This window comes from Equus przewalskii, chromosome 28, assembly GCF_037783145.1.
Source record: "Equus przewalskii isolate Varuska chromosome 28, EquPr2, whole genome shotgun sequence".
In the NCBI taxonomy this organism is placed as follows: domain Eukaryota; kingdom Metazoa; phylum Chordata; class Mammalia; order Perissodactyla; family Equidae; genus Equus; species Equus przewalskii.
In genome coordinates, this window is record NC_091858.1 from 24,787,017 (window position 1) to 24,810,827 (window position 23,811).

The window sequence follows — 23,811 nt, forward strand, 5'->3', positions numbered from 1 at the left end:
TGAAAAACTAATCTAAAATATAGAGGCTACCATATACATTTGGAGCTACTCTACACACTCATTTTTTAAGAGCAAATTTATTTAATCAATTGAACTTTATACATTCTATAAAAGGGCAACTAGACTTGACCATTGTGTATGATGTACCCTCCAATTTTGAAATCATCACCTTCAATTTTGAAAGCGGTGACAGCACTGGTGAAATTCAGGTGAGGACTTTCTCCTTCTTGGCATAACTCAGCAAGATGGGGTTGGTTTTTCTAATTGGAAACCAGAAAGCCCTAACAAATACACCAGCAAAAGCTCAGACGCTCTACATCCGTCTGATCCGAGCCCAAAACTGCCATGAATAGAAATTCCAGAAGAAAATCACAGATACTCCTTTGTGCAGGGACCGATACTGTTCTCAAAGGTTGTTGTATGTTTATGCCTTGTCTACTGTAAGAGGCAGAATTAAGAATATACATTCTTAAGAGAGTATCCATTCTCCAGGCTGTGAAGCATTTACTTTATTTCTCGGGTATTCACCATTCCTCAATGCCAAGCACGTTGAGTGTGATAATATTTATAAGACTGAATTGAATAACAGAATTTAGAAAAAGGTCAGGATGAGTCATAGTGCCAATATTTAACCATGTCTGACTCACAAAAATGGCCATTTCTGTGGAGACTGAAGCTTGGTCTCCAGGGCCAGACTACTGGCCTCAACCCCAGCTCCGTTGCTGTCAGCTGGTGTTACAGGCTGGATCATGCTCCCCTCTCTTCATATGTTGAAGACCTGACCCCCTGTCCCACAGAATGTGACCTTATTTGGAGACAGGGTCTTCACAGAGATAATCAAGTTAAAATGGGGTCATTAGGGTAGGCTGCTATCCAATATGACTGTTGTCCTTTTAAAAAGGGGAAATTTGGACCTAGAGACATGTTTAGAGAGAAGACAATGTGAGGAGACACACTGACACATGTGAGGAGCGATCTACCAGCCAAGGACAGAGGCCTGGGACAGAGTCTTCCCTCACAGCCCTCAGAAGGAACCAACCAACTCTGCCAATACCTGGGTTTTGGACTCCAGCCTTCACTCTGCGACGATTAATTTCTGTTGTTTAAGTCACCTGTGCTTTGTTATGGCTGCTCTAGAAAACTAATACAGCTGGTATCTCCTTAGGCAACTTACTTAACCTCTCTGAGCCTCCATTTACTGTCCTCAAAATGGGGATAATAATCGTCCCTACGCTCAGAGGGTTGCTGAGTTTAAATGAATTTAATGTTTGTAGAACAGTGCCTGGCACACAGTGAACGCTCAATAAATATTAGCTGTTAGTAGTCTCAGCTTTGGGTGAGGAACCATGGGAACCCAGATCACCCTCAAAGAACATTGTGCAGCAACCTAGAACAGCTGGGTAAGCTGAGAAGTTTAGGCTTTGCCCAGTCCTTCCAAAACTATGAAAGTGGGATATGAGAGCATTAGAAACGGCCTGGAGTGCCCAGCGGAGAGAGTCCACGATAGGAGGTAACATACGCTCCCAATGGTGTTGCCATCTGCAGAAGGCCAGCTTAGTGATCAAGGCAGAAAAGGTAACACTGCTTATAAATAATGTATTGTTTAATGGAATTATTTAACTTTTAGCTGCATGGTTTCCTTTTCGTCTAAGGCTCTACTCTTGAGAAATGTACATTGGTTTTTATGCAAATGATTTCAGGGCTGGAATAATAACAAATTTTTAGAAAATTTTATGATAGCTTCTGCACAAAATAAAAATGAATTCCAATTGAATAAGTGATATGACCCAAACCATATGTATGCAATTCTTGAGAGCCATCACAAAACAGAAAAAGTTTGCACATAAGAGAAGCAACTTAAATGAGCTTCTATGCCCTTCTAAAACCAGGGGCTTCTATGGAACAACTTTCACGTGGACTAAAACTCCTAAGATGAGATGCTGTTTACACTGCAGTCTCACGAATGACACCCACTGGAGTTGTGTGGCACAGCAATCCAGATAAAGCCACATTTAAAACTGAGCTTATCTTACATGGTAGCATATTATCAATCAACACTGTAACAGAAAGACATTTTTCAAAAAATGGTAAGGCTCATTTATAAGAATTCATGATTGGGGCAAGCCCTGTGGCCTAGTGGTTAAGTTCAGCATGCTCAACTTTGGTGGCCCCAGTTCGTGTCCTGGGTGCAGACCTACACCACTCGTCAGCGGCCATGCTGTGGCAGCAACCCACATGCAAAGAGAGGAATACTGGCACAGATGTTACCTCAGGGTGAATCTTCCTCAAGCAAAGAAAGGAAGATTGGCAACAGGTATTAGCTCAGGGCCAATCTTCCTCAGCAAAAAAAAAGAAAGAAAGAAAGAAAAGAAAAAAAAGAATTCATGATTGACTAGTTTACTATGCTGCTCTAATAAAGGAAAGCTAAGGTATAATTCATCAAAATGGCTATTACTATAAAACAAAAACTTAACTTATATTATAGAACTTATAAGTTATATTATATTATAGACATAATCTAAACTTAACTTATATTATAGAATTTGCTGATTGTTGGCCTTCCAAGTAATGATCTTAGAAAACTGACAAAACTATACAGAATCATGACTACAATGTAATCATGTTTACTTACCATTAAGAATAAGCTCTCTGTTCCCAAATGAAGGAATAAGAAAAAGTTTCCATAAAGAATTTACTTGTAAAGTTTTTATGTTTTGGATTTCTAAGTATATCAATCAAAGGATGTTTAATTAAAATAAAAGAACTAGATGGGGCCAGCCTGGTGATGCAGTGGTTAAGTTTGCGCACTCTGCTTCAGCAGCCCAGGGTTCATGGGTTTGGATCCTGGGTGTGGACCTATGCACTGCTCATCAAGCCATGCTGTGGCAGCATCCCATGTACAAACAGAGGAGGATTGGCACAGACGTTAGCTCAGGGACAATTGTTCTCACCAAAAAAAAAGAAAACTAGAAAATTCCCTGTCCAATCCATTTTCATACTTCTATCTGTGAGCTCTCAAAGCTTTAACTGAAAGTCACTGAGATTCATGATTATTATTTTATGATTAAGCCCTAGAATAATGACTATGTTTTCAGCTGTCTATGAAATCCGGGGCTCCACTGGAAATCTGTAGGGCTCACCTGAGAAAGAGATGGCTGTGATGGACATTTTCAATGTTCATATATTCCATCACTTCCAGATTCTGTTCCCAGAGTTCATCATGAATTTGGATTCTGACGGCTTAAAGATCAAAGATAAGCTTTACGTCCAATCAGGGATGAAACCTGACCTCTCGTCTCTTTCCCACCTTTACAGCTTCCAAAACAAAAAGATATTTAAAAATACTGCATGACAAGGGGATGTGACCTAGACATGTATGTTACTTTAATCCTGTGAATCTGCCACCTGTCGGAACAGAGAGCCCAAGTCCATGTTCTATGTGTTAAGCATATTAGACTGAAAACTTTTAATGGGCTTCTTTGATTATTTCTTCTGGTTTGTGAAGAACATTGGCTGAGAGAGAATTCAGTAAGAACTGACGTGAGGGGTTGAATTGGAGACAGAACACAGTATATTTAGGTTAACAGTCTCCAGCAAACTGGAAAGTCAACTTCAACCCCATGAGCAGGCCCTGAGGGACAGCCTTCCTCCTAGGAAGATCCAGCTGTGACAAGTGAACAAGTGCTAGTCCAATTTAAAGACCATTCTGCATGGATGGATGAGCATCTATTTAGAAAGCTGAGAAGCAAGTATTTATTCTTTTCAAAACTTTTCAAAAACACTCTTGTTTCTATAATGGAAACTGGTATAGAAAAGTTGTTTTCAAAAATTCAACCAATATAGAAAAGTGATCAAAGGATTTAAGTTTTTGTATGTCAGACATTTTTACTAGACGACTCTTCACTAACAATTTTTTTAGAATATGGATGTCCAAAACAGGAATAGAGGCCAAAATCTAGACTAGTCTCTTTATTTACAACATATCCATTAAATATGAGCTCAAATAGTTTAATATATATTAAGATTCAGTTAGACTTCACAACTTTATTTTCAAATAGTAGGATATAAAAAAGTAAGTAGTCTTACCTTTAAAGAAAAAATATAAATATGATATTTAAATGCCTCCAGAGTGTTAGCATTGTCATTGAAAATATATTTTCCAAGTAGAATTTGAACAGTATTAAGTTTTCTAAATTGTTTTGTTTGAAGCAGCTTAGATGATAACAAAAGGAACAGGAAATCAAAGGAAGAGAGGAGGAAGGGAGGTAGGGAAGGAATAAAGAAAAAGCAGGCAGGAAACAAAATTCCATATTTTATGAAATCCTGTTTAAATAAAGAGCTACTGCTGAAGAAAGTTTTAAATAATGACCGCCATGCTCTAAAGCAGTGGTTGGCAAACTTTTTCTGTAAAGAGCCAGATAGTAACTATTTTAGGCTTTGTGAGCCATACGATGCCGAGTTGCAACTACATAACTCTGCTAACTGTGGCATAAGGAGCCAAAGACAATACATAAGCAAGCAGGCGGGGCCGTGTTCCAATAAAACTTTATTTACAAAAACAAATGGTGGGCCACACTCAGCCTGCAGGCCATAGTTTGCCAACCCCTGCCCTAGACTCAGGTTTGTACGGTGTCCTTGCAATCCTCTGGGGCTGCTAACAAGTCATAGGTGTCACACAGATGCAAAAAGCTAAGTGAGCTCCTCTCGGTCCATCTGAAAGCAGGGAGTTGGGATTTTAGTTACTTATTATACAAGCAAGCAAAGCAAGTTGTTCTTTTAGATTACAGTGACCCATGAATTTCTCTCCAAAGTATTCCAACTTAGTGATACTGTTATCAGCTGCTTGGCAGTGACCCACAATTTACTATTACATCCTGGCTCTGTGTTCTTTCCATTCTCTATTTTATAGCCCAGTAATGGGAGATATGTAACCAATTTTGAAAAAGCTATGTGATCTCTCATGAAGCTACATAAAAACAGAGGGATCTGAAAAGCTGCTGGGGTGCTTGATGTCAGAAGTGGCTCCCCAGGCCGAAGGCCACGAGAAGGGCCATTCTTCTCAAGAGCATTCCATCCAGGAACAGCATCTGGTCCCTTTGCTAGCTCTCTCCTGGGATTCTGCCTATCTTACTACCGAAAGGAAGAGGGGCTGCCTGGAAGTTAACAAAGAATGACAATCAGACAGTGAAGAATATTCAGAGATAACAAAGCGTTAGAAAATTTAAGATAACGTATAGGTTGCAGGGGTGGGTTCACGTTAGAGTTTTTAAACAGTACACGTAATTTCAAAACGTATTAATTAGAAAATAGAAAAAGACGGAAAAATCACTGGGAGAGAAAGATAAAGTTCCTTTGGGGCAAAAGGAAAAGTGGGGAGACCCAATATGGTAGATTACTAGTTTAGGAGTACTCCTTCTGCCCTCTCTGCATGGGTGGGGTGCATCCCCCCAACCTGGACTTTGAGTCTGGCCAGGTTGACTTCGGCCAATGAAATGTCAGTGGGTGTGGCATGACCAAAGGGCTGAAAAGCCCTTGTGCTACTGGGTAGGTCTCTGCCTGCCCCCTTTTCCAAGGAGGATGGGGTACAGATGGAGCAGAGCCACCTGGCTAGGTCCAGTCCAGATCAGCTGACTCCTGGAGAACCCACAGACACATGAGCTAAATAAACGTTTATTATTCTATGCTACTGATGTTCTGCAATTGTTACCCAGCATTTTTGTAGCAAAAGCTGACTGATACACACAACAGCTTATATTTTCTGAGGTCTCTTCTAGGTAAAATGAAATATGTCAAGCGTTCGTTTTTTAATGTAAGCTCTGTTTCAGTCTAGGTATAGGTTGACTCCAAACCAAGTTGGCAAAATGGTGGCCCAATAACATGTTTTATTTGACTTGTATGTCATAGGCATGCACACATTAAAATGTACATACACACAAACAGACACAATCGCCAATATTTAAGGAAATCTAGAGACCTCACATAAAACTGAATTTTTGGATTTTCTTGAAAAATTAGCAGATTTGGCAGCTCTGGCAGGGTTCTACATTTTTCGGGGGGAGGGGAGACAATAGCTGGACCTGAGTAGTGGGCTGCCTTTCTTGAGATGGGGCATGCATTCTTTACCTTATCACCATTCCTGACACCTTCCAGCACTGGAAGGATCAAATGCCATTTATAGAGCATCTGGGCTACTGTCTTCTTTTCAGAATATTTAAGAGAAAAGGAAACAATTTCTTTTCTTTCTTTTTTTGCTGTGAGGAAGACTGGCCCTGGCCAAACATCTGTTGCCAATCTTCTTCTTTTTGCTTGAGCAAGATTGTTACTGAGCTAACATCTGTGCCAATCTTCCTCTGTTTCATAGAGGACACCACCACAGCGTGGTTTGATGAGCAGTGCTGGATCTGCACCCAGGATCCAAACCTGGAAACCCTGGACTGCCAAAGCGGAGTGTGTAAACTTAACCACTATGCCACTGGGCCAGCCCCTTTTTATTATTATTTTTTCTTTCAAAATGAGATCTTAACTAATTTATCCAATATCATATTCCTAAAATTCATCAGGCCATGACATAAGCATGCAAGATCTGTTTATTTTTGACATTACTCTCTCTGTAGTTTAATCTCTCAGGACTAAAATTTTCCATTGTTCCTGACTTGCTCCCACGAATCATGACGGTCACGTATTTAAAGAAGGTTGTGTTGCAAGGGTTGAATGGAATCTTGGTAGTTTCTGCCAGAATTCTTCATGGAATTTCTTTTTCTCAGGGCCAATTAAAGAAGTATTAGAGCTGAGGAAGGGCAAATTATTTTTGAGGTAACATAGAGTCCTTGACTTTTAATTATGGAACTAAGAAAAGTTTCCGGTCAGTTTTGGCAAAGAATTTTTCCCTATGATATTTAAACATGAGAGGAACTGTCCATCTGAAGTCCAGCGCCATCAGAGCACACATTCACTTGGAAAGCGCTACATCCTTCTCCCGTTACCTGGGAAACACGTGGTCAGGTGCTCCATCAGTGCCTCCTGGGTGACAGGTTTCCTAGCCGAGTTCATTGCTGAGATGGCCAAGCAAAGGATTTCCCCGAGTGGAATAAACTGAGATTGACTGATGGGAGACATACTGATCGGTGATACATCACCTGCAGAAAGACAATTTTCAAGTAAGTGGTTCATTAAAAAACCCAGCCATTTGTCACACACACACCTCCACACATCCGCCCCTCGCATGACTCTCACCTATTCCCTGTGTTAGGAATACAGTCAACTCTGAACACTCACATCTCTTACAGCCACAGCCAATTCCACTCAGACGGAAAGATTCCCAGAGAACAGCGGAAGCTCCAATTGCCCTGACAAATAAAACTCGCCTTTAAAACTTGAGATCTCATTTAAAGGGACTTACGACTGAAAGGCTTGCAACAACAAAGCTTTTAAAAATGATCTCTGTTTTTATTAACTTGGAGCCGATTTATTTCATAACTGCCACTCGCATCTCGATAAACGCATGTGTGGTGACGTGAGGATTCATTCATTCAAATGTTGAGTGCCTTTTCCGTGTCAGGTGTCTGCTGGGGGCTGGGGATCTGGAGAGAGGAAGGGAATAAGCCCCCCTCCCCAAAACATCTCTGCCCTCAAGGAGTTTCTAGTTAAGTGGAGGAGACAGACAAGCAGACCAAAGTTCACAGGGGACCAGAGAAGGCTCAACACCAACTCTGGAGCAGAGCGGAGAGGGCGGTGGATACCTCCGGGGGGTGAGGGTGGGGCTTCGACGCAGCAAGTGAGAGGTTTCACCAAGGATGTGCAGGCAAATCCAGTGCTGAAGTAGGAGTGTGCCTGGCGGCTGGGAGGCGTATGGGGCAGTAGGACCTATAAGGAGGTGTTTTCTGGGAAGTAGTACAGAAGGGGTAGGTATGTAGGGGCAGCCACGAGGAAAGACCTGAGTGCCCAAGGCCTCCATCCTGTGAGGGGTGGTGAAGCACAGAAGGAATTTAAGGAATGACAAAGTCAGATGTGAATTTCAGAAAGATGACTCGGTGGGCTCAGGGAGGATGGACAGGAGGGAGCAGGAGAGGAAGATTTCCATCCACGGGGGCTGTGACCTCCTGCACACGTCTGCATCTAAAAGTGCCAATGGAGGCAGGTGAGGCTGAAGACCCTGGCAGCCAGGGCTAAGTGACAGTGGCTCTTGAGGAGGTGTCAACATGCAGTGTAAACAGCTGTCTTCATTTCACGGTGCGGTGATTTTCAAGTTATGTTCCAAGGATTCCTGGAATTCCATGGAAAGATTTCTGGGGTGGAGGTGCCCCCAGCAGAGGGAGAGGCTGAGAGAGCAGGAAAATCTGCTCCTGACACCTGAGTGCCACCTGTTTCATATTTCGGAGTTCTATAAGGTTTCACTGGAAAAAAGGCCCTACAGGAAAAGATGAAAATTATCAGCAGAGTAGAATATCTGTGAGCTTCTAAGCTTATTTCCCACAGGTACTTATATAATCTCTCCTTTCTTGTTTCCAAAGCGTGATTTCTCTCTTGCAATAAGCTCCATGGCTGGCGAGAACCGCGACTCGAGCCACCCTACGGCATTAAGCAGCAGCCTTCCTGGAGGGTATCTGGGTGCCCTGAGGTGGACCAGCCTCCTCACTGTCAGGGCCCTTAGAGCCGTGCCAACCACCCCGAGTTTGATGGGAGTCCAGAGGCCCTTTGGGAAAGAACTTGAACCCTGCTTGGATGGACTGGATGGGAAATGGTTTGATGGATGAAACCAGGCAACAGGGCCTGGGGATGAAAACCACCAGAAGAGGGGTAAGTCTAACAGGTGCACCTGACAAGCAGCAGGACCCCAGAGCCAAAGGCTGAAGCCTGACCCCACGCTCCCCGGCCTAGCTCAGTCCAGTGTTCCCTCTCTCCTGCGTCACTCAGGGCTCCAGCCAGCTCTGCTGTGGCTCCCTTCTCTGCTAGATGGGTATGAAAAGAGTCAGACATTTTCCCAGTGGCTAGGCTGGCAGAGAGAAAAATCAGCAGAAACCAGGACCTGACCTAATTTAGAACCTACAAACTTCTGGGGCCTACGGGACATAAGCATCATAAAGAGAAGCCCTCTGAGAGATGCTTGCAAATATTTGCTGCAGTAGAAGCGGGTGGAAGCTAGAACACAGCATTTTGAGTTGTTATTGGGGATAAATTTCGCTCACTGGCTGCTGATGTTCAAATCATATTGGTGACTCAAAAATGACAGAATTATTGGGCAGGGACCATCCCAGCAGGCAGGTTTACTACTGCCCAGAACAGTGTATTTAAATCTTTAAAACACTGTTGTACCTTTAATTCAAATAAAATCCGATTCCAAAGCCTACTGTGTCAAAGATGAACTAACGGTGGTGGCGAGATGCAGGAGAGGTGGGAGTTTGCAGCTAGGCCTGTTCAACTCTCCCCTCCCCACGCGGGCCCTGTAGCTCAGCCACAGCCACTCTGAGACTTCTTCCATGATTCCTTCTCTCTCCCTCCACCTTCTAGAGAAGAGGATGAGGGGCACTGAGGCCAGGTTTCTGCACCAGCTGCTAGGTTAGCCATGTCGACCTCAAAGTCACCTGGAATGATTTTGTAAGTCAGATGACAAGGAAGACGAGATCAGCTGGCAAAGTGGGAGATCAAAGTGTGTTCCAGTACCTTTGGACCTGTGTACCATTTGAGAGGTTAACACCTATAAATTTGCCTATCATAATTAAGGACTTCTAGAAGACTAAAGATACAGAAATACTATTTACAACTTTTTGGTTTTTTTTTGCTGAGGAAGATTTGCCCTGTGCTAACATCCATGCCAATCTTCTTCTATTTTTTAGTATGTGGGCTGCCAGCACAGCATGGCCGCTAACAGAACAGTGTAGGTCTGCACCCAGGAACTGAACCCAGGCAACTCAAGTGGAGCATGCCAAACTTAACCAGTAGGCCACTAGGGTTGGCCCCTAAATACAATTTTTAAAAAATGCAGGTCTACCTTCTGATTTTGTACAGGTTACAAGAAGAAACTTAAGCTCTCTGTAAAACAGAAATGACTATTAGCAAAATTAACTACTTTAGGTCATGCTTGTCCTTATGCTTTTAGCTGAAATTATTTGTTTCACTGCCATCTCCTAAGTTAATTTCTTTTCACTCATCGCAGCCAACCATAAGAGGCAGCTTGCCTTAAGTGGGTCTGAATTGCATTTCCTTTGAGAAAGCTCCATTTCATTATAATAATGGACATGTCCGATAACTTTTAAGCCACGATATAGAAAGAAACGGAATTTGGATGATCTAAGTAACTAGCTCCATGTCATCTCATTTTTAGATGGCGCTAAGATAAATTATTTTCCGAACCTTTCCCATTCCATCCCCAGCCCCATCGGCAATTCTGTCTACTCTAGGCCCCAGTGCTTCCTGGATCTAGTCCCCCAACTCCATCCCAGAGCCACCCCTGCTCCAAACCACCGTCACCCCGACCTGGCCCATTACGATGGTTTGAGGTCTCTCAGCTTTCCCTCCTGCTCCATGCTCTCTTCCCCAGAGCAGCCAGGTCTTCTTAGAAAAACATAAAACACCCCACTTCTCTGCAGAAAATCCTACAGTGACTGCCTACTGCCCGGAGAAGGACACGAGAACTCCTCACCAGTCTACAACGGCCCACAGGGTCTGAGACTGTCCACCCGCCTCCGGGACCATCTCCTACACTGCTCCGTCCTCCTCCCTACTCCACGCTCACAACCTCCTCTGTCCTTTGAACGCGCCAAGCTTTCTCTCCACTCACGGCCTTTGCATCCGTTGAGCCACTGCCTGGGATGCTTCTTATGCAGACATTTGCCGGACCGACTTTTTCTCCTTTGGGTCTCAATTTAAATGGGACTTCCTCAAGGATGCCTACCCTGAGCCCCCGAACTAATGCTGTTCCAACACCACAGGGCACTCTCTCTCATGTCATCCGAGTGTGATACTGTGATTTTTAATGAAAAATAACATTTGGTCTTCATCCTCATTTCTGGCTCAGAGCTCCTAAAACCCTTGGAATTTCCTAAGTGATGAGAGCGACAAAGGTGTTTTTGTTGTGTTAATGAGATGACTTTTGGACCGCACCTGAGGGTGGGGGCTAGCTGCCAGGAGAACCAACCATGAGATTGGAGGGTTAGAACTTTCAGTTCCACTCCCCTGACCTCTGGGAAGGGGAGAAGGGCTGGAGGTTGAATCAGTCGCCAATGGCCAATGACGTAATCACACATGCCTATGTAATGAAGCCTCCAGAAAAACCAAAGGATGGAGTTCAGACAGCTTCCAGGTTGGTGAACACATGGAGATTTGGGGGGAGTGGTGCGCCTGGAGAGGAGATGGAGGCTCTGTGCCTTTTCCCCATACTTTGCCCTATGCACCTCTCTTCCATCTGGCTCTTCCTGAGTTGTATCTTTTTATAAAATACTTGCGCTCTAGGAAGTAAACTGTTTCTTTGAGTTCTGTGAGCCGCTCTGGCAAACTGAACCCAAGGAGGGGGTCATAGGAACCTTCGATCTATAGCCAGTTGGTGACAATCTGGGCTTGCAGTTGTCATCTGAAGGGGCGAGGGGGCAGGACTGAGCCCTTAACTTGTGGGATATGATGGTTTCTCTGGATAAATAGTGCCAGAAGTGAGGTGAATTGTAGGACACCCAGCTGGTGTCAAAGGATTGCTTGGTGGTGTGGAAACCCCCCCACCCTGGAATTGGTACCAGATTCTTACCCAGTCACTCTCTTCACTCTGCAAATGCGTGCATGTGTGTTCGTGTGTATTGGTTTACTGTCTGTCTCACCCACTAGAACATAAGCTCCATGGCAGAAGGAAACACGAATGCCACATTCCCACTACATCCCCAGAGCCTAGAATAACAGAGAGTGCACACCAGACACCCAATAAATGTTGTCGAATGAATGACTATCCCTTTATAACATTATAATCCAGGGTATTTAAAGGATTGTGATTTTATTCATATATTTTGCTAAATAATTGCAAAATGAAAAATTTGACGAGACCAAATATACTTAATCATACAATTTCTAAGACTCTTGCTATTAATTTCATGAACAATAGTCCTCCAAAATACAGCAGTTACCATAGAAAAATAATTATATATTAAGTGGGGTTCAGGACATGCATTTAAGATCTATATTAAAGAAATCATAGGGATCGATCAACACAACATAACACATTATTCAAGTTTACCATGATTTTCTGTGCATCTCATGTCAGATCTGTGTAATCAGCTAGCTAGTCATTCTTAAAAGATGCAACTAGAAAATTCTTCCAACTGGACCACATTTACGGTCAAAGAAGAAAACAAGGGAATGCAAATACTGTTAAAATATTGTTGGTCACCATAATCTACAGAAACAACCACATTTTGCATAAACTATGAATTGTAACTTGTCTATAATTTATAGGATGGATTTTTCTATTGTCAAAATTAATTCTGAATGCATTCATAAAGACAATTAATCTAAAAGCTCATAGCTACTTTGTGGGCTAAAAATTCTTTCTAAACTGCTATATTTCTGTCCTGTTGTTCTAAAACGAAGGAGTGAATAGGTTTTATTTCAGCTTTATTTTCTTACAAACATCCATATAAGTATAGTCCTGAGGGAACATTTGTCAAATCCAGGATAACTCAGATAAAACCAAGCACAGGGCCTTGCACAGAGTAATCAGTCAATAAATTTCTGTTAAGTGAATTTAAAATGTGAGAAGACATGAAAATATTACAACTTAAGTAAACTTTGATTTTAAGAGCATTTAACACTAAATTTAAAATAGCTTTGTGATCACTTGGACACTGCTTTCAGGTAAGGTCCTCATCAGCTGAGAAGCACGAGGACAATGACCAATTTGTCTGGTGGTGATGAGAAGAGTGGAGGATGGAGACGATACAGTGGAGGTGGGAGAGAGCATGTGCGGAGCAGGAAGCAGGAAGCTGAGCCTGGGGGAGCCGGGCATATTCTGGCACAGCTGGAGCAGGCTGGTGGTGAGATGGAGAGAAAAGCAGGAACCAGATGCTGGTTGACCAGAAAAAGGCTTAGATCTTATTCTTGATGCTGATGGAGAACTACTGAATGTGTTTATACAGAGGAATTACACGACACACTTGTGTTAGAAAAACACTCCTGTGAACTACAGAGAACAAACTGGTGACTACTGTAACTGCCCAGGCAACTGACAAGGAGGGTCTGGGACAACAGGCAGAAATCATGCATATGGCGACTTTCTCTCTCTTTTGTCTATACCCAGTTATTTCCACCTCAGAAATATCTTTATCATGAACATACATTTTCACTATTGAAACTCCTCTATCTATTTTCCCTTCTGACTTTTGGCTAGTTACGTTAGCTGGAATTATTTCAAAAACCTCTCTCTCACATAATTCATCCTTTCAAGAAATACAGTTAAGTGCCTATTAAACATCCACTACCTTTAGGCACTTGAATTCCAAAATTGTTCCTATCTTGGTTCTATTTGTGAACCAAAAAAAACTTACCGTAATAAAGTTCTGCCCTTTATGAATACCATTTTCTTTTTTTTTTCAGTCATTAATTTAGGTTCTCTGTACTCCCCCACCCTGGCACATGAGGGAAGACAACAAACCTCCTAAGAAGATATGACCTTCATGACAACTTACATTCATCCCTTCCCAGATGACATGCATAGCTTTCCAAAAGATACGTACTAGAAAAGAAATCATAAATCTATTCCCTTTCATCTTAAAGTACTCATCTTCATAGAACCATATAAGAAAAATAAAGCTATAATTTTTCCAGGTGAACCACATCATCATAAACTACAACCCTGAAAGTACCCCTATCTCCTATTTTAGCCTTCTTTACGTAATCCATATTCTTTCAAGCACCAGCATCCCAGTTGAACTATCCTGTTTTCCTCTTTATTTTTAAATACTATTTTTCATTGTAAATGTCAATTTAATCTGTACTCTGGATCAAAGGGTTACCTTCACTCTACTGGAGTTCATGAACCAAAGTACCCTATTTACAAACGCAGTCACGAAACCCTACTAATTTACAATTGGGAAATTCCCAATATGAAAAGGCATTCAGGAGATATTTTGATAAGTGCCCAATCTCTTATAACAAAATACAATCACCACTCTGCTCGAAACTCATCTGTAAAATGAGGGCTTGGATGAAGTGATTTCAGAGATTCCTTCAAGCTCTAAAATTCTACCATTCCATATTAACGCAGCAGACTTCTGGCACAAAAGCAGAACACAGTACTCATGTCTGGCTCTGCTTCCATCTTGCTGGAGAAACTAGTTTAATGCTCATCCAATCTGAAAAAGTAGGCTTTAATTTGAAAAAGAAGAGGGAAATATATCGGCTATTAATTTTTTCCTTTGTAATAAAGCCTTCCTAATTGACTCTTTCTAATTCAAAGTCTTGCTCAGCTTTGTTCCTCAGGACTCAAGTGTGTCTGTTTTTGTTCTCTGTCCTGCCAAAATTAACATGAAAGTTAAAATTACAGATGCCAATAAAATTGCCACATGCAGTAGATAGTGTGACTCATAAAAATGGTCAAACAGGCCTGTAAAATGTACAGTGGGCACAGCGACAACCCAACTCTATTCCTTTCAACACACTGTTCATAGAAGTACTAAATGTGCTGAGTTTTGCCTTAAATACCCTTGGGCCTGGGGAAATCATAAGCTCTCTGGGGTGAAGTGAACAACTTCTCTGATGTAGAGTGCCAGGCAAATCTTGTGTTTTACAACTTAGTCCAATTTATTAACCCCAAATTTATGTATAAATTTTTTAGGTATAAATGTTGTTTAGTTCTTTTAACAGACGGTTCTACTACAACATTTTTTGAAAAGCTGTTCTAGAAAAACACACGTTCCCTTCTTGTGTACTCTCTTGCAGACCACAACACCCTTACGAGAGGGCACAGCATATAGCTCCCATTAACGCACATGCTGCTACATTTTAAGCGGCTTTCCTTTGAAACCAAATTACTACACTTGACTTTCAAATGTTTGTATTTGAAATTTAAAAGAAAACTGGCCTTGAAAGAGGCACTTTACAAGTTTCCTGTGTGTTTGCTTTAAACGCCATGATTTCAGAAATTTCAGGCTGTGTCCTCATTGCAATAGTAGATGGAAGGAAAGCTGACATAAAACAAAAGGAAATTTTAGAACATTTAGAAATTCTGTAACAGCTTTCCTAAATTTTCCTAGTGCTTTATTTCAACACTTGATGGGCCTCTTAAGCAAGGACCAATTCCTAAGCTATTATTTTATTTTCTTAAAGCTTGGCACCTGAGCTAACAACTGTTGCCAATCTTTTTTCTTTTTTAATCCTTCTCCCCAAAGCCCCCCAGTATAGTTGTATGTTCTGGTTGTGAGTGCCTTTGGTTGTGTTATGTGGGACGCCACCTCAACATGGCCTGATGAGTGCCACCATGTCCACATCCAGGATCCGAACCCTCGAAACCCTGGGCCGCCAAAGCAGAGCACGCGAACTTAACCACTTGACCACGGGGCCAGCCCCCTTAAGCTATTATTTGAATAAATTATTTTAATTCAAAAGAGAATGTAAATAAAAAGCTCCCATTAATAACACTAAAGTTAATAGTGTTCATTAGCTATGACCTACTGAGAAACTTCTCAGAGAGTAGAATTAAATAAGAGCAATCATGGGGGCACATGGCACACACACACACACACACACACACACAAATGGGTTAACATACGCTGTATCACCTGAATCTTTCTGCTTACCAGTCTGTCTAAGGTGGAGCGATGCAGCTAATGAGATGACAAATCAATTGGCTCACTGGTTTACAGGAGTAATCCATCATCTCCCACAGTCTGCAAGCTTCATTAGTCCTATTAGCTATCACTCTTGTTACCGAGATTTAAGTACCGGTTAAAAAATTGTCATAGGATAGGCAGAGCTGGACAAGCCAGGGAGGGGGGAGAATCGGACAGAGAAGAACAACCAGAGAACAGTCAGTGACGGGTGAGCACTCCTTAGCTGGGGAGCCTTCTTGACCATCACCACAGATAAATACACCTTCTCTAATCATGGACATCTAATGCTTTTGACCACGCGGCTATTACAATGAATTTGTACCCGAAAAGTTAATATGGAAATATGAGCCATCAGCCAACTATATGTTTCAATAATTAAAACCCTTGCTAAGGCTCCACATCATAACCTAAGGATGGTGTGTGTTAGGCACTATGGAATAAAACCTAACAGAGTGCTATTCACATAGCAGGCACTCAAATGTTTGTTGAATAAATAGGTGCTACACATACAAACAAGGCAAGGTAAGACCCTGCTGACCGCCAAGATGTTTTCCATGACCAGCTGCCACCTTACTCTCCAGTCTCTCCTCCAGGGCTAAGTGAAAGCTATTTACCACCAACGATAAAATCATGATGAAATACCAGTTCTAGCTGACAACAATTAATAAGATCTCTCAGATGTCATGCACTTCTGTGAGGCACCTGGCTAACAAGAATTCCTATGTAATATAGTGTCCTCCTTCTCTTTAGTAAAAGTGCATCACATCGGACAGAATCTAAATTCCTATTTTAAGGCATCACATACTCCTCTTCCATCTCCATTCTACATCAGAACCAAGCCCAAGACCAGAGACATGTTAGGCATATGTCATATGAGATGCTCCAATTTCCATTGATGATATTTCTCAACTATAGTTTAATAAATCAGTTTAAAATCTCCAGGGTCAATCTCTTTCACTCTTTATAAGTGAAAATCACCCTGTTTCTCAATCTTTGCATTCTTTGCTTCCTTAATGTAGGTATCACAAACATACTGTGACTGATTCCTGTAAAACACATTTGTAGTAGAACAAGAAGGACTCATTAAATACAGTCCAAATACGTATATCTTGACGGTTCCCAAATTACAAGAAAATTATACTGAATGTCTCCTATGACTCTCGACAACTGAACACCCTACCACCCCACTTCCAGCTGCCATGGAGGTTGTTATTAAAGAACGACATAAGAGTTTAGAGGGATGGAAGAGTACAGAGGACCAAAACAGATACACAGAGAAAACCCTCAACTCACTGTATCAAGAAGTCACTTTCTCTCCAGAATTTGGCACTACAAGACACCAGTAGAGACCATGGACTTTGTACTCAAAACTTTAGGTCCAGTGCCCACTTCTGCTCCTCATTGGTTGTGTGAATGGTGGCAAATTAGTTCATTTTCTTGAGTCTCAAGGTCTTCTTTTGTCAAGTGTACATAGTGATGTTTACCTCATACAGTTAGTGAGGGGATTAAATGAGATAATGGAAGCTGAGTGCTTACACTGTCCTTGAGACCGAATAAATACTTAACAAATAGTAGTTTGTATTAAAATTATCTTTCCCAAACCTATCTAAATGTATTCAATTTACTCTTTTATGGTGTTTGAATTCTACAATAGGAAAATCATCTAGTCCTAAAAAGAAGCCTTTTTTAAAAAAACTGAGACATCTGTGAGAAGGCTAAGAGGGGAATGGTCTTTCCTACACTAGTATGAATTAGTTTAATCAGATTGCTCACCTCTCGATTCTTATCTGTGAGCACGTGCACTGAGTGAATGGACTACTTTGACCGGGAGGCAGAAAAGTTAAGATATACAGAACAAGTAGCATTCAGGATGTATTGCTAGGCCAGGAGAGAATGGTCTGAAAGCAAATGGGAAACGTGTATTACATAGGGATTTTGGAGAAAGAAGGGCACTAGAAGACAGAAGACAATATGGACAGGGAGTTACAAGGACAAGAGAGAAAGCTGACCTATTTGAAAATTTGGGCTGGGCCAATCTTTTATCTAAGAAAGGGGAAGGAAACTCAGCATTTAAGTAAGTACTCTCAGTACTAAAGATCAGCGACACTAGGAGTTAAATAATTTCTGATGGAACCTGGAATGCTAATAGCCATTGTGGTTACCTCTTTTAAGGAAAACGTCCTGTAGGATTCAAAAAAGTGCCTTTTACACCAACTTTCCAAATTTAGCATAATCCTTACATCAGGATAGCTTGTCTAACAATATTATTCTTCCTAATCAAGGAAACCATCATCACCGTCCACACCTTAGGGCCTCACCTTCAGATTTGTTTTGAACAATTGCAATCTTTTTCTTTTACAAGCAGTGCAAAGCACTGTCTGTAACCACATCTCATGGTAAGAACAAGCATCATTTCTTAAATTCCGTGCGTAACTCCTGAGATGTACCCTAGCATTAATCTACCCCAGGAAGATTCTTAAAATGAACAAAACATCATTCTCACTGTCTCTGACAAATTAACGCTTTTTACTGCCTCGCCTCTTAATTAACTATTTACTGAGTGGTTTCCATGTGCAGGCTGCTCGGAGATGTGAACTGTAGAAAAAGGCATAAATCTTGATCCCTGCCTTCATTGAGTTTACAATTTAGGTGGGGAAACGGGATAAAAATGTTTAAAAATATAAGCGACTGTAGCATATTCAAATTACTGTTTAAAACATCGTTAGAAGAGATATAACAAGAAAATACATAAATGACTAGCAAATTAATTCTATATTAAGAATTTATTAATATATAGTTATACCTATCTATCTAGAAATTAATTCTATAATAGGACCAGGAAATGATCTCCTATTGGGAGCAATCAGGAAAAGCTTTATGTGGGAGGGAGATTTTGCTTAGGGTCCTGAAGCATGAGCACAATAGATGGGTGTGGGGACATTATATAATTATATTCTCAACATATACGCTTGGGTTTTTCCTGACCAAACATCCTGTAACATCCTCAGCTTTGCTTTGAAGATGCACAGTGCTGCACACAGAGAACAGACATCTTTGACAATGGAAGAAGGCAACGTACTCTTTCCTTCTGTGAAAGGGTGAATTATGGGATGGATATGAGAGCAAAGAGAGAAGAGATGTTCGAGGGGCCTATCCAATATATAGTTTTGCATTATTTTAAGATGTCCTAATTATTATTACAAATTACACAAGGGATTTAACACTCTCAGAAATACCTTTCATAAAAAAGTGCTAAAACTATGAATTTCATGAGGTGGTAAAACCATGCGTTCAGATTTGCCAAGTTTCTCTTTGGAAATGTACCACATCACGTGCTTTTGAGGATCACATTTTTACCTTCTCACTATTTAAAAAAAAAAAGCCTCTGTGTGAGAAGCCCATGGATGTTGTAAGAAAACAGCTCAGTAATAATCTGAATCCTAAAGCAGACTATGATGAAATATGCTTACTTCCTTAGGAGTTAATAGCAACCTTGCTATGATGTTAGTGTTGGAAACAGTCCCTGAGCATATAAATCAGGCTCTCTTGGATCTTAGTGCATTGCATGTAGGTTACCAGGCCAAATAACACACCAAATTTCAGGGACTATATTAATTGAGGAGAAAAAAATGTCAAATAATATTTACTAAATGCCTCCATCAGAGGAGTGAAAGAGATATTACAGCTGATGGAAATCTGAAGTGGTTTAATTATTTCCTATTCGCAAATCCTACAGCTGTCTGACTTTTCAGTTCTGATGTGACATGCTGGGATGAATCCTGCTGGCAAGGTCGCATCTAGTAGGCAGCCTACGGGGGGCCCTTTGACCACCTAAGATTGAGGTTGCCGGGGCTTAGAACAGCAAGACCACTTTTTGGAGGACAATGCACCCTTATCAAAGGGGTTGTAGACATTTACCATATTTCGTTGCACACAACAACTCTGGAAAGAAAAGCAGGGAAACCTACCTGACCCTTTCTGGACTGGCTCCATCCCCCAGGTAGCTTTGACGCTAAAGCCTGGTGCATGCTAGGGGGTTGCCTCCAGGCACAAGAAGGAGCCAGTAACAGAAATGGACGTCCTAGAATCTGGAATAAGAAGAAAGAGTGAACTTTCGAGTAATAATATCCTAAATGAGCATTTCAGATTGGCTCCTGAGGGCACGTGGAACACAACAGGAATCTAGTACGTTACCTTTGTAGATCTACTTTTAAAAAAACGAGTTCCAGAACTCTCAGCTCTTCTTACAATTCAGGGCTTGAGATACTGGTACAAGTTGAGTTCAGAAGCTGGCAAAAAGCACCTTAAAAAGGCTTTGTGAATGTACCTTGCTGGTAATGATTTTAGGAAAAAAAAAATCCTCTTTACCATTCTTTTATCCTATTTGCATGGAACAGCTGGCATCCTGTCCCATGCCTACCCCATGTATCACAGCCCCTTGCACTGAGCCCACATCCCACTGCAGTGCCTCGGGAATCTGCAGCGTCCCCCCCGCCGCCTCGTTCTCTGCAAAGTGAAGTCATAGGGACGGATCAGCCAACCTGACTTCTCACTACCCTGCCCAGAATCCTTTGTGAACTGAAATGAGTCATCGCTCCAAGAAAAGCTACAGCCTCTGGTTGTCTGTGCAGGCTCCTTTGTCTGTGCGGTGCGGAGACTGGGCTGGGGATGTGCCCCAGGCCCAGGGCTGCAAGGGGCGCATCCTTCTCTCCAGGGGGCCCAGGTCCCCTCACATGCATTAGCTCCAACTCGTATTTTTTGATCATTAAAACAGGAAAAAAGGGCACATACTTCCGGATGCTTGAAGGAAAATAAACCACACACACACACTCATTAAAATGGATCTAGCGTCATATACTCACCAGTCAGTAATTATAAACCTGACACATTCTCTCTCTCTTTTTTTTTTTAAGCCTGGGTTTTCATTGTGATGAAGGTCGAATCTGCCTCGTGTGTGTAACAGGCGGTTTCTACTGTACACTGGATCAAAGTTTAGCTGCAGTGAGCTATTTGTCATAAATTCCAGTTGCCTCGCAAGTCCTTGCAAGCCTGGGTCTCATCATCCCCGACACACAGGCGTCAGCCTTGCAGCAAAGACAGCAGCACAGCCCGGCGCCCGCGAGCCAGCGCAGCTCCCGCCGCCCAGCATGGCAGGCAGCGCTGGGAACGAGGTCACTGTGTCAGGAGCTCCTTCTCAGTGGGAGCTTCCCCCCAGCTACAACGCGACTCAAACCGCACCAAGGGGTAGGATTCAGAGGATTTTTTTTCTACTGCGGCTTCATCTGTCCTCTTTTTAAAAAAAATTTTCTGTGTCTAAGATCAGTAAGGCAAAAAAAATCAATTACATATCTGGCAAAATGTCCTGTTCACGGCAATATTTGTATCACCCCACACTCATGACCAGCCCCACGCCGAAGAACCCATGTGCATATTGTATTTACACACACACAGACACACACAGGAACTTGTTTCAGCAGCACCACAGAGAAAATGATTTGTCTCTATTTAGAGAAATAACACATAAGCCTGTGGAGAGGAAAAGGGTGGGAGTCGGGAGAGAGGAAAGAATGGTGGGACTGTCAGCAATCGCGTTAAAACCAGAGAAAAACGGAGTCTGAGAGGAAATGAATAATTAAGAAAGAAATGAATTCTGTTGTATTAGTAATAAGACTGCCCAAACTCCCCCAAAGGAAATAAGACCAAAGCAGGCACCTCTCCCCGTCTCCAGTCAGGACCCAAAGAGATAGGGATAAATGATCCCATGGTCAGAAACTAAATAGATTTGAGTAGCAGAGGATGTTTGTACAGCAAATTCTCCCACGTCCTCTTGAATACAGTAGCTGACCTATGATGAATACCAAGCGTAAGGAGCAACCAGAGCTGGGAAGTACAAAAATGTAATGAATCTCAGTGAGACTATCCCAAATCTCAGAGTTAGAAGGGTCCCCAGGCTAAAATCCCACCAGAATCACATCCTCTCTTTACTCCTGTGATGTCATGCAGTCTGTCTCCAGGCACCTCCTCCCCCAGAGCTTGGCCCCATCCAGGCCAGCGCAGACGGTCTGCCAAAGGCCCTCCCTCCTCGAGTTGAGTTCTCTAATCCCGCAAAGTGGTTCCCATTCTGCCCTCAGAAAGCTGAAAAAAATCTATAGGCTTTTTCTGCCTGATAACTCTCTCAATATCTACAAATAGTAATCCAGGCCCCACGTTCCAAATAATCCTTCTTCAGCTGCCCGCAGTTGGTGACACTCAGTAAGCATGCACACTCTCTGTTCATTTATTGATTGACAGATACATTTGATTTGAACATTAATACATAAGACCTCATCAGCTCCTTCAACCATCTGACACTTTCCAATGCTCTGCTCTCAGGGTTCCCTTCCTTTGTTCCTGCTCTGGCATCTCAATTTCTCTCTTAAAATGTATGAAGAACCGAATACACTCACTCTAGCTCTGTTCTCCCCATGGCCCGATCACCTCCCTTGTTCTGGATTCTATATTCACATGGTCTAAGACTGTGGTAGGTTTTCGGCTACTGTCACACTGTCAACCCCCAGAGAACTTTTTCACATTAACTGCTTTTTAAATCGGCTCTCGTTTATGCACTTAAAAAAAAAAAGAACCTCATCAAATACGCCTTATATTTTCCTTTCCAATGTATTATTTCCTGTCTCATTTGATATTCCACTAGGTTCCCATCCGTGCCATAGACTGCACCTGTGGCCTAGTCCCAGGGCCTCCCACCAAGACAGCTCACCTTTACTCAACTCTCTTTGAGTCTGGTTGTGTTTTTAGTTATAAATCCACCTAAATCTCCACCTAACTCAGCCCGATCCTGTAAAGCAGAGTCTGACCACTGTCAGGGTCAGACAGCATGCCTAATAAACACCTTAAGAATGCAATGATGTAACTATATAACAAATGCATTAAAAATTAAGATCTAAATAGAGATATCTTTAGCCCTGGCAATTTAGGAACCTCTGGGGAAATTCTAGGTCATTGGACCACCTCTTGATAGCTAAAAACTCAAGCTTCCTCTGTGATATAGAAAAGTTTAATTAAGTGGATAAAGAAAAAGAAACACTCAAAGAAAAGGGATGGAAAATTACAAGTAAAAATGTATTCAAATTTTCTAATATCCAAACATGCATGTTTCTGTCTATATATGGACCTGTTGGGCCCATATATAGAAACTCATCTAAACTTTCGAAAGACCCAATAAGGTAGGCACTGTTATTAAAAAAAAAAAGATTAACCGTCTTCCTCAAGCTCTCACAGCTGGAAAGTGGCAAAGGCAGGATTTGAACCTGGGGCAGGAGACCCCATGGTCTGTGCTTTTAACCACCACATACAGTGCCTCTCAACTATTCTAATAAAATAACCACTGGAGACAAATCTTTTTTAAAAAACCTATACCTCAATTTTTAAATTTAAATCGAAGCTAATTCACTTGGCCAGCCATGAAGTCAGAGAGGTTAAGGTACAGGCTGGGTCCCTTAAATAGCAGTTTTTGCCCAGTCCTACAACCCCTGTTGGACCGCTCTCCAGCCTCAGCCACAGACTATTATTGAATGACCACGCAAAGAAGTGTAATTGATCAGCCAAAACCATAACCATAAGCGCATTTCTGCCGTCCTACCAATAGGAGGATGAGTTTGATGATGGATACCCTTTAGCCTCAACTCAGAAATAAAGGCGAGAAAGACACTCTGATGTTTTAGAGACCAGTCTCTGATGGAGAGAGAAGCCCAAGAATCAACTGCAGACCTAATTAGCAGTCCTCCGCCTCCTCCTCCCGCTGGTGTCTCCTGCTCCTTTTAATAACAGCTTCAGTGTGACAGTACAGATTTACAAACATCATATAGAACATCGCAGAGGACACTGGCTCAGTTGACAAAGTACGGGGCAGAGGTTGTGCTTGGCACAAGATTAAAGAGAAGCATCACACAGTGACCCAGTCACGCAGGATCTTAAAAAACGCTTTGAGGACTAATGATGCAGCACGCCT

At 42.0% G+C, this 23,811-nt stretch overlaps 1 protein-coding gene across 6 annotated transcripts in view; it reads right to left on the reverse strand.

The window, feature by feature from the left end:
• The window catches only part of STOX2 (storkhead box 2), a 154,217-nt gene that overhangs the window by 14,596 nt on the left and 115,810 nt on the right, over positions 1 to 23,811 (reverse strand). For 4 of the 6 annotated variants that reach the window (XM_070598223.1, XM_070598228.1, XM_070598225.1 and 1 more), the window contains exon 2: positions 6,984 to 7,136. In XM_070598223.1, the coding sequence (XP_070454324.1) occupies positions 6,984 to 7,136 (153 nt within the window). Of the gene's footprint in view, positions 1 to 6,983; positions 7,137 to 19,771; positions 19,904 to 23,811 lie in introns of those variants that run through there. The other 2 variants (XM_070598224.1, XM_070598227.1) reach the window with 1 other exon arrangement.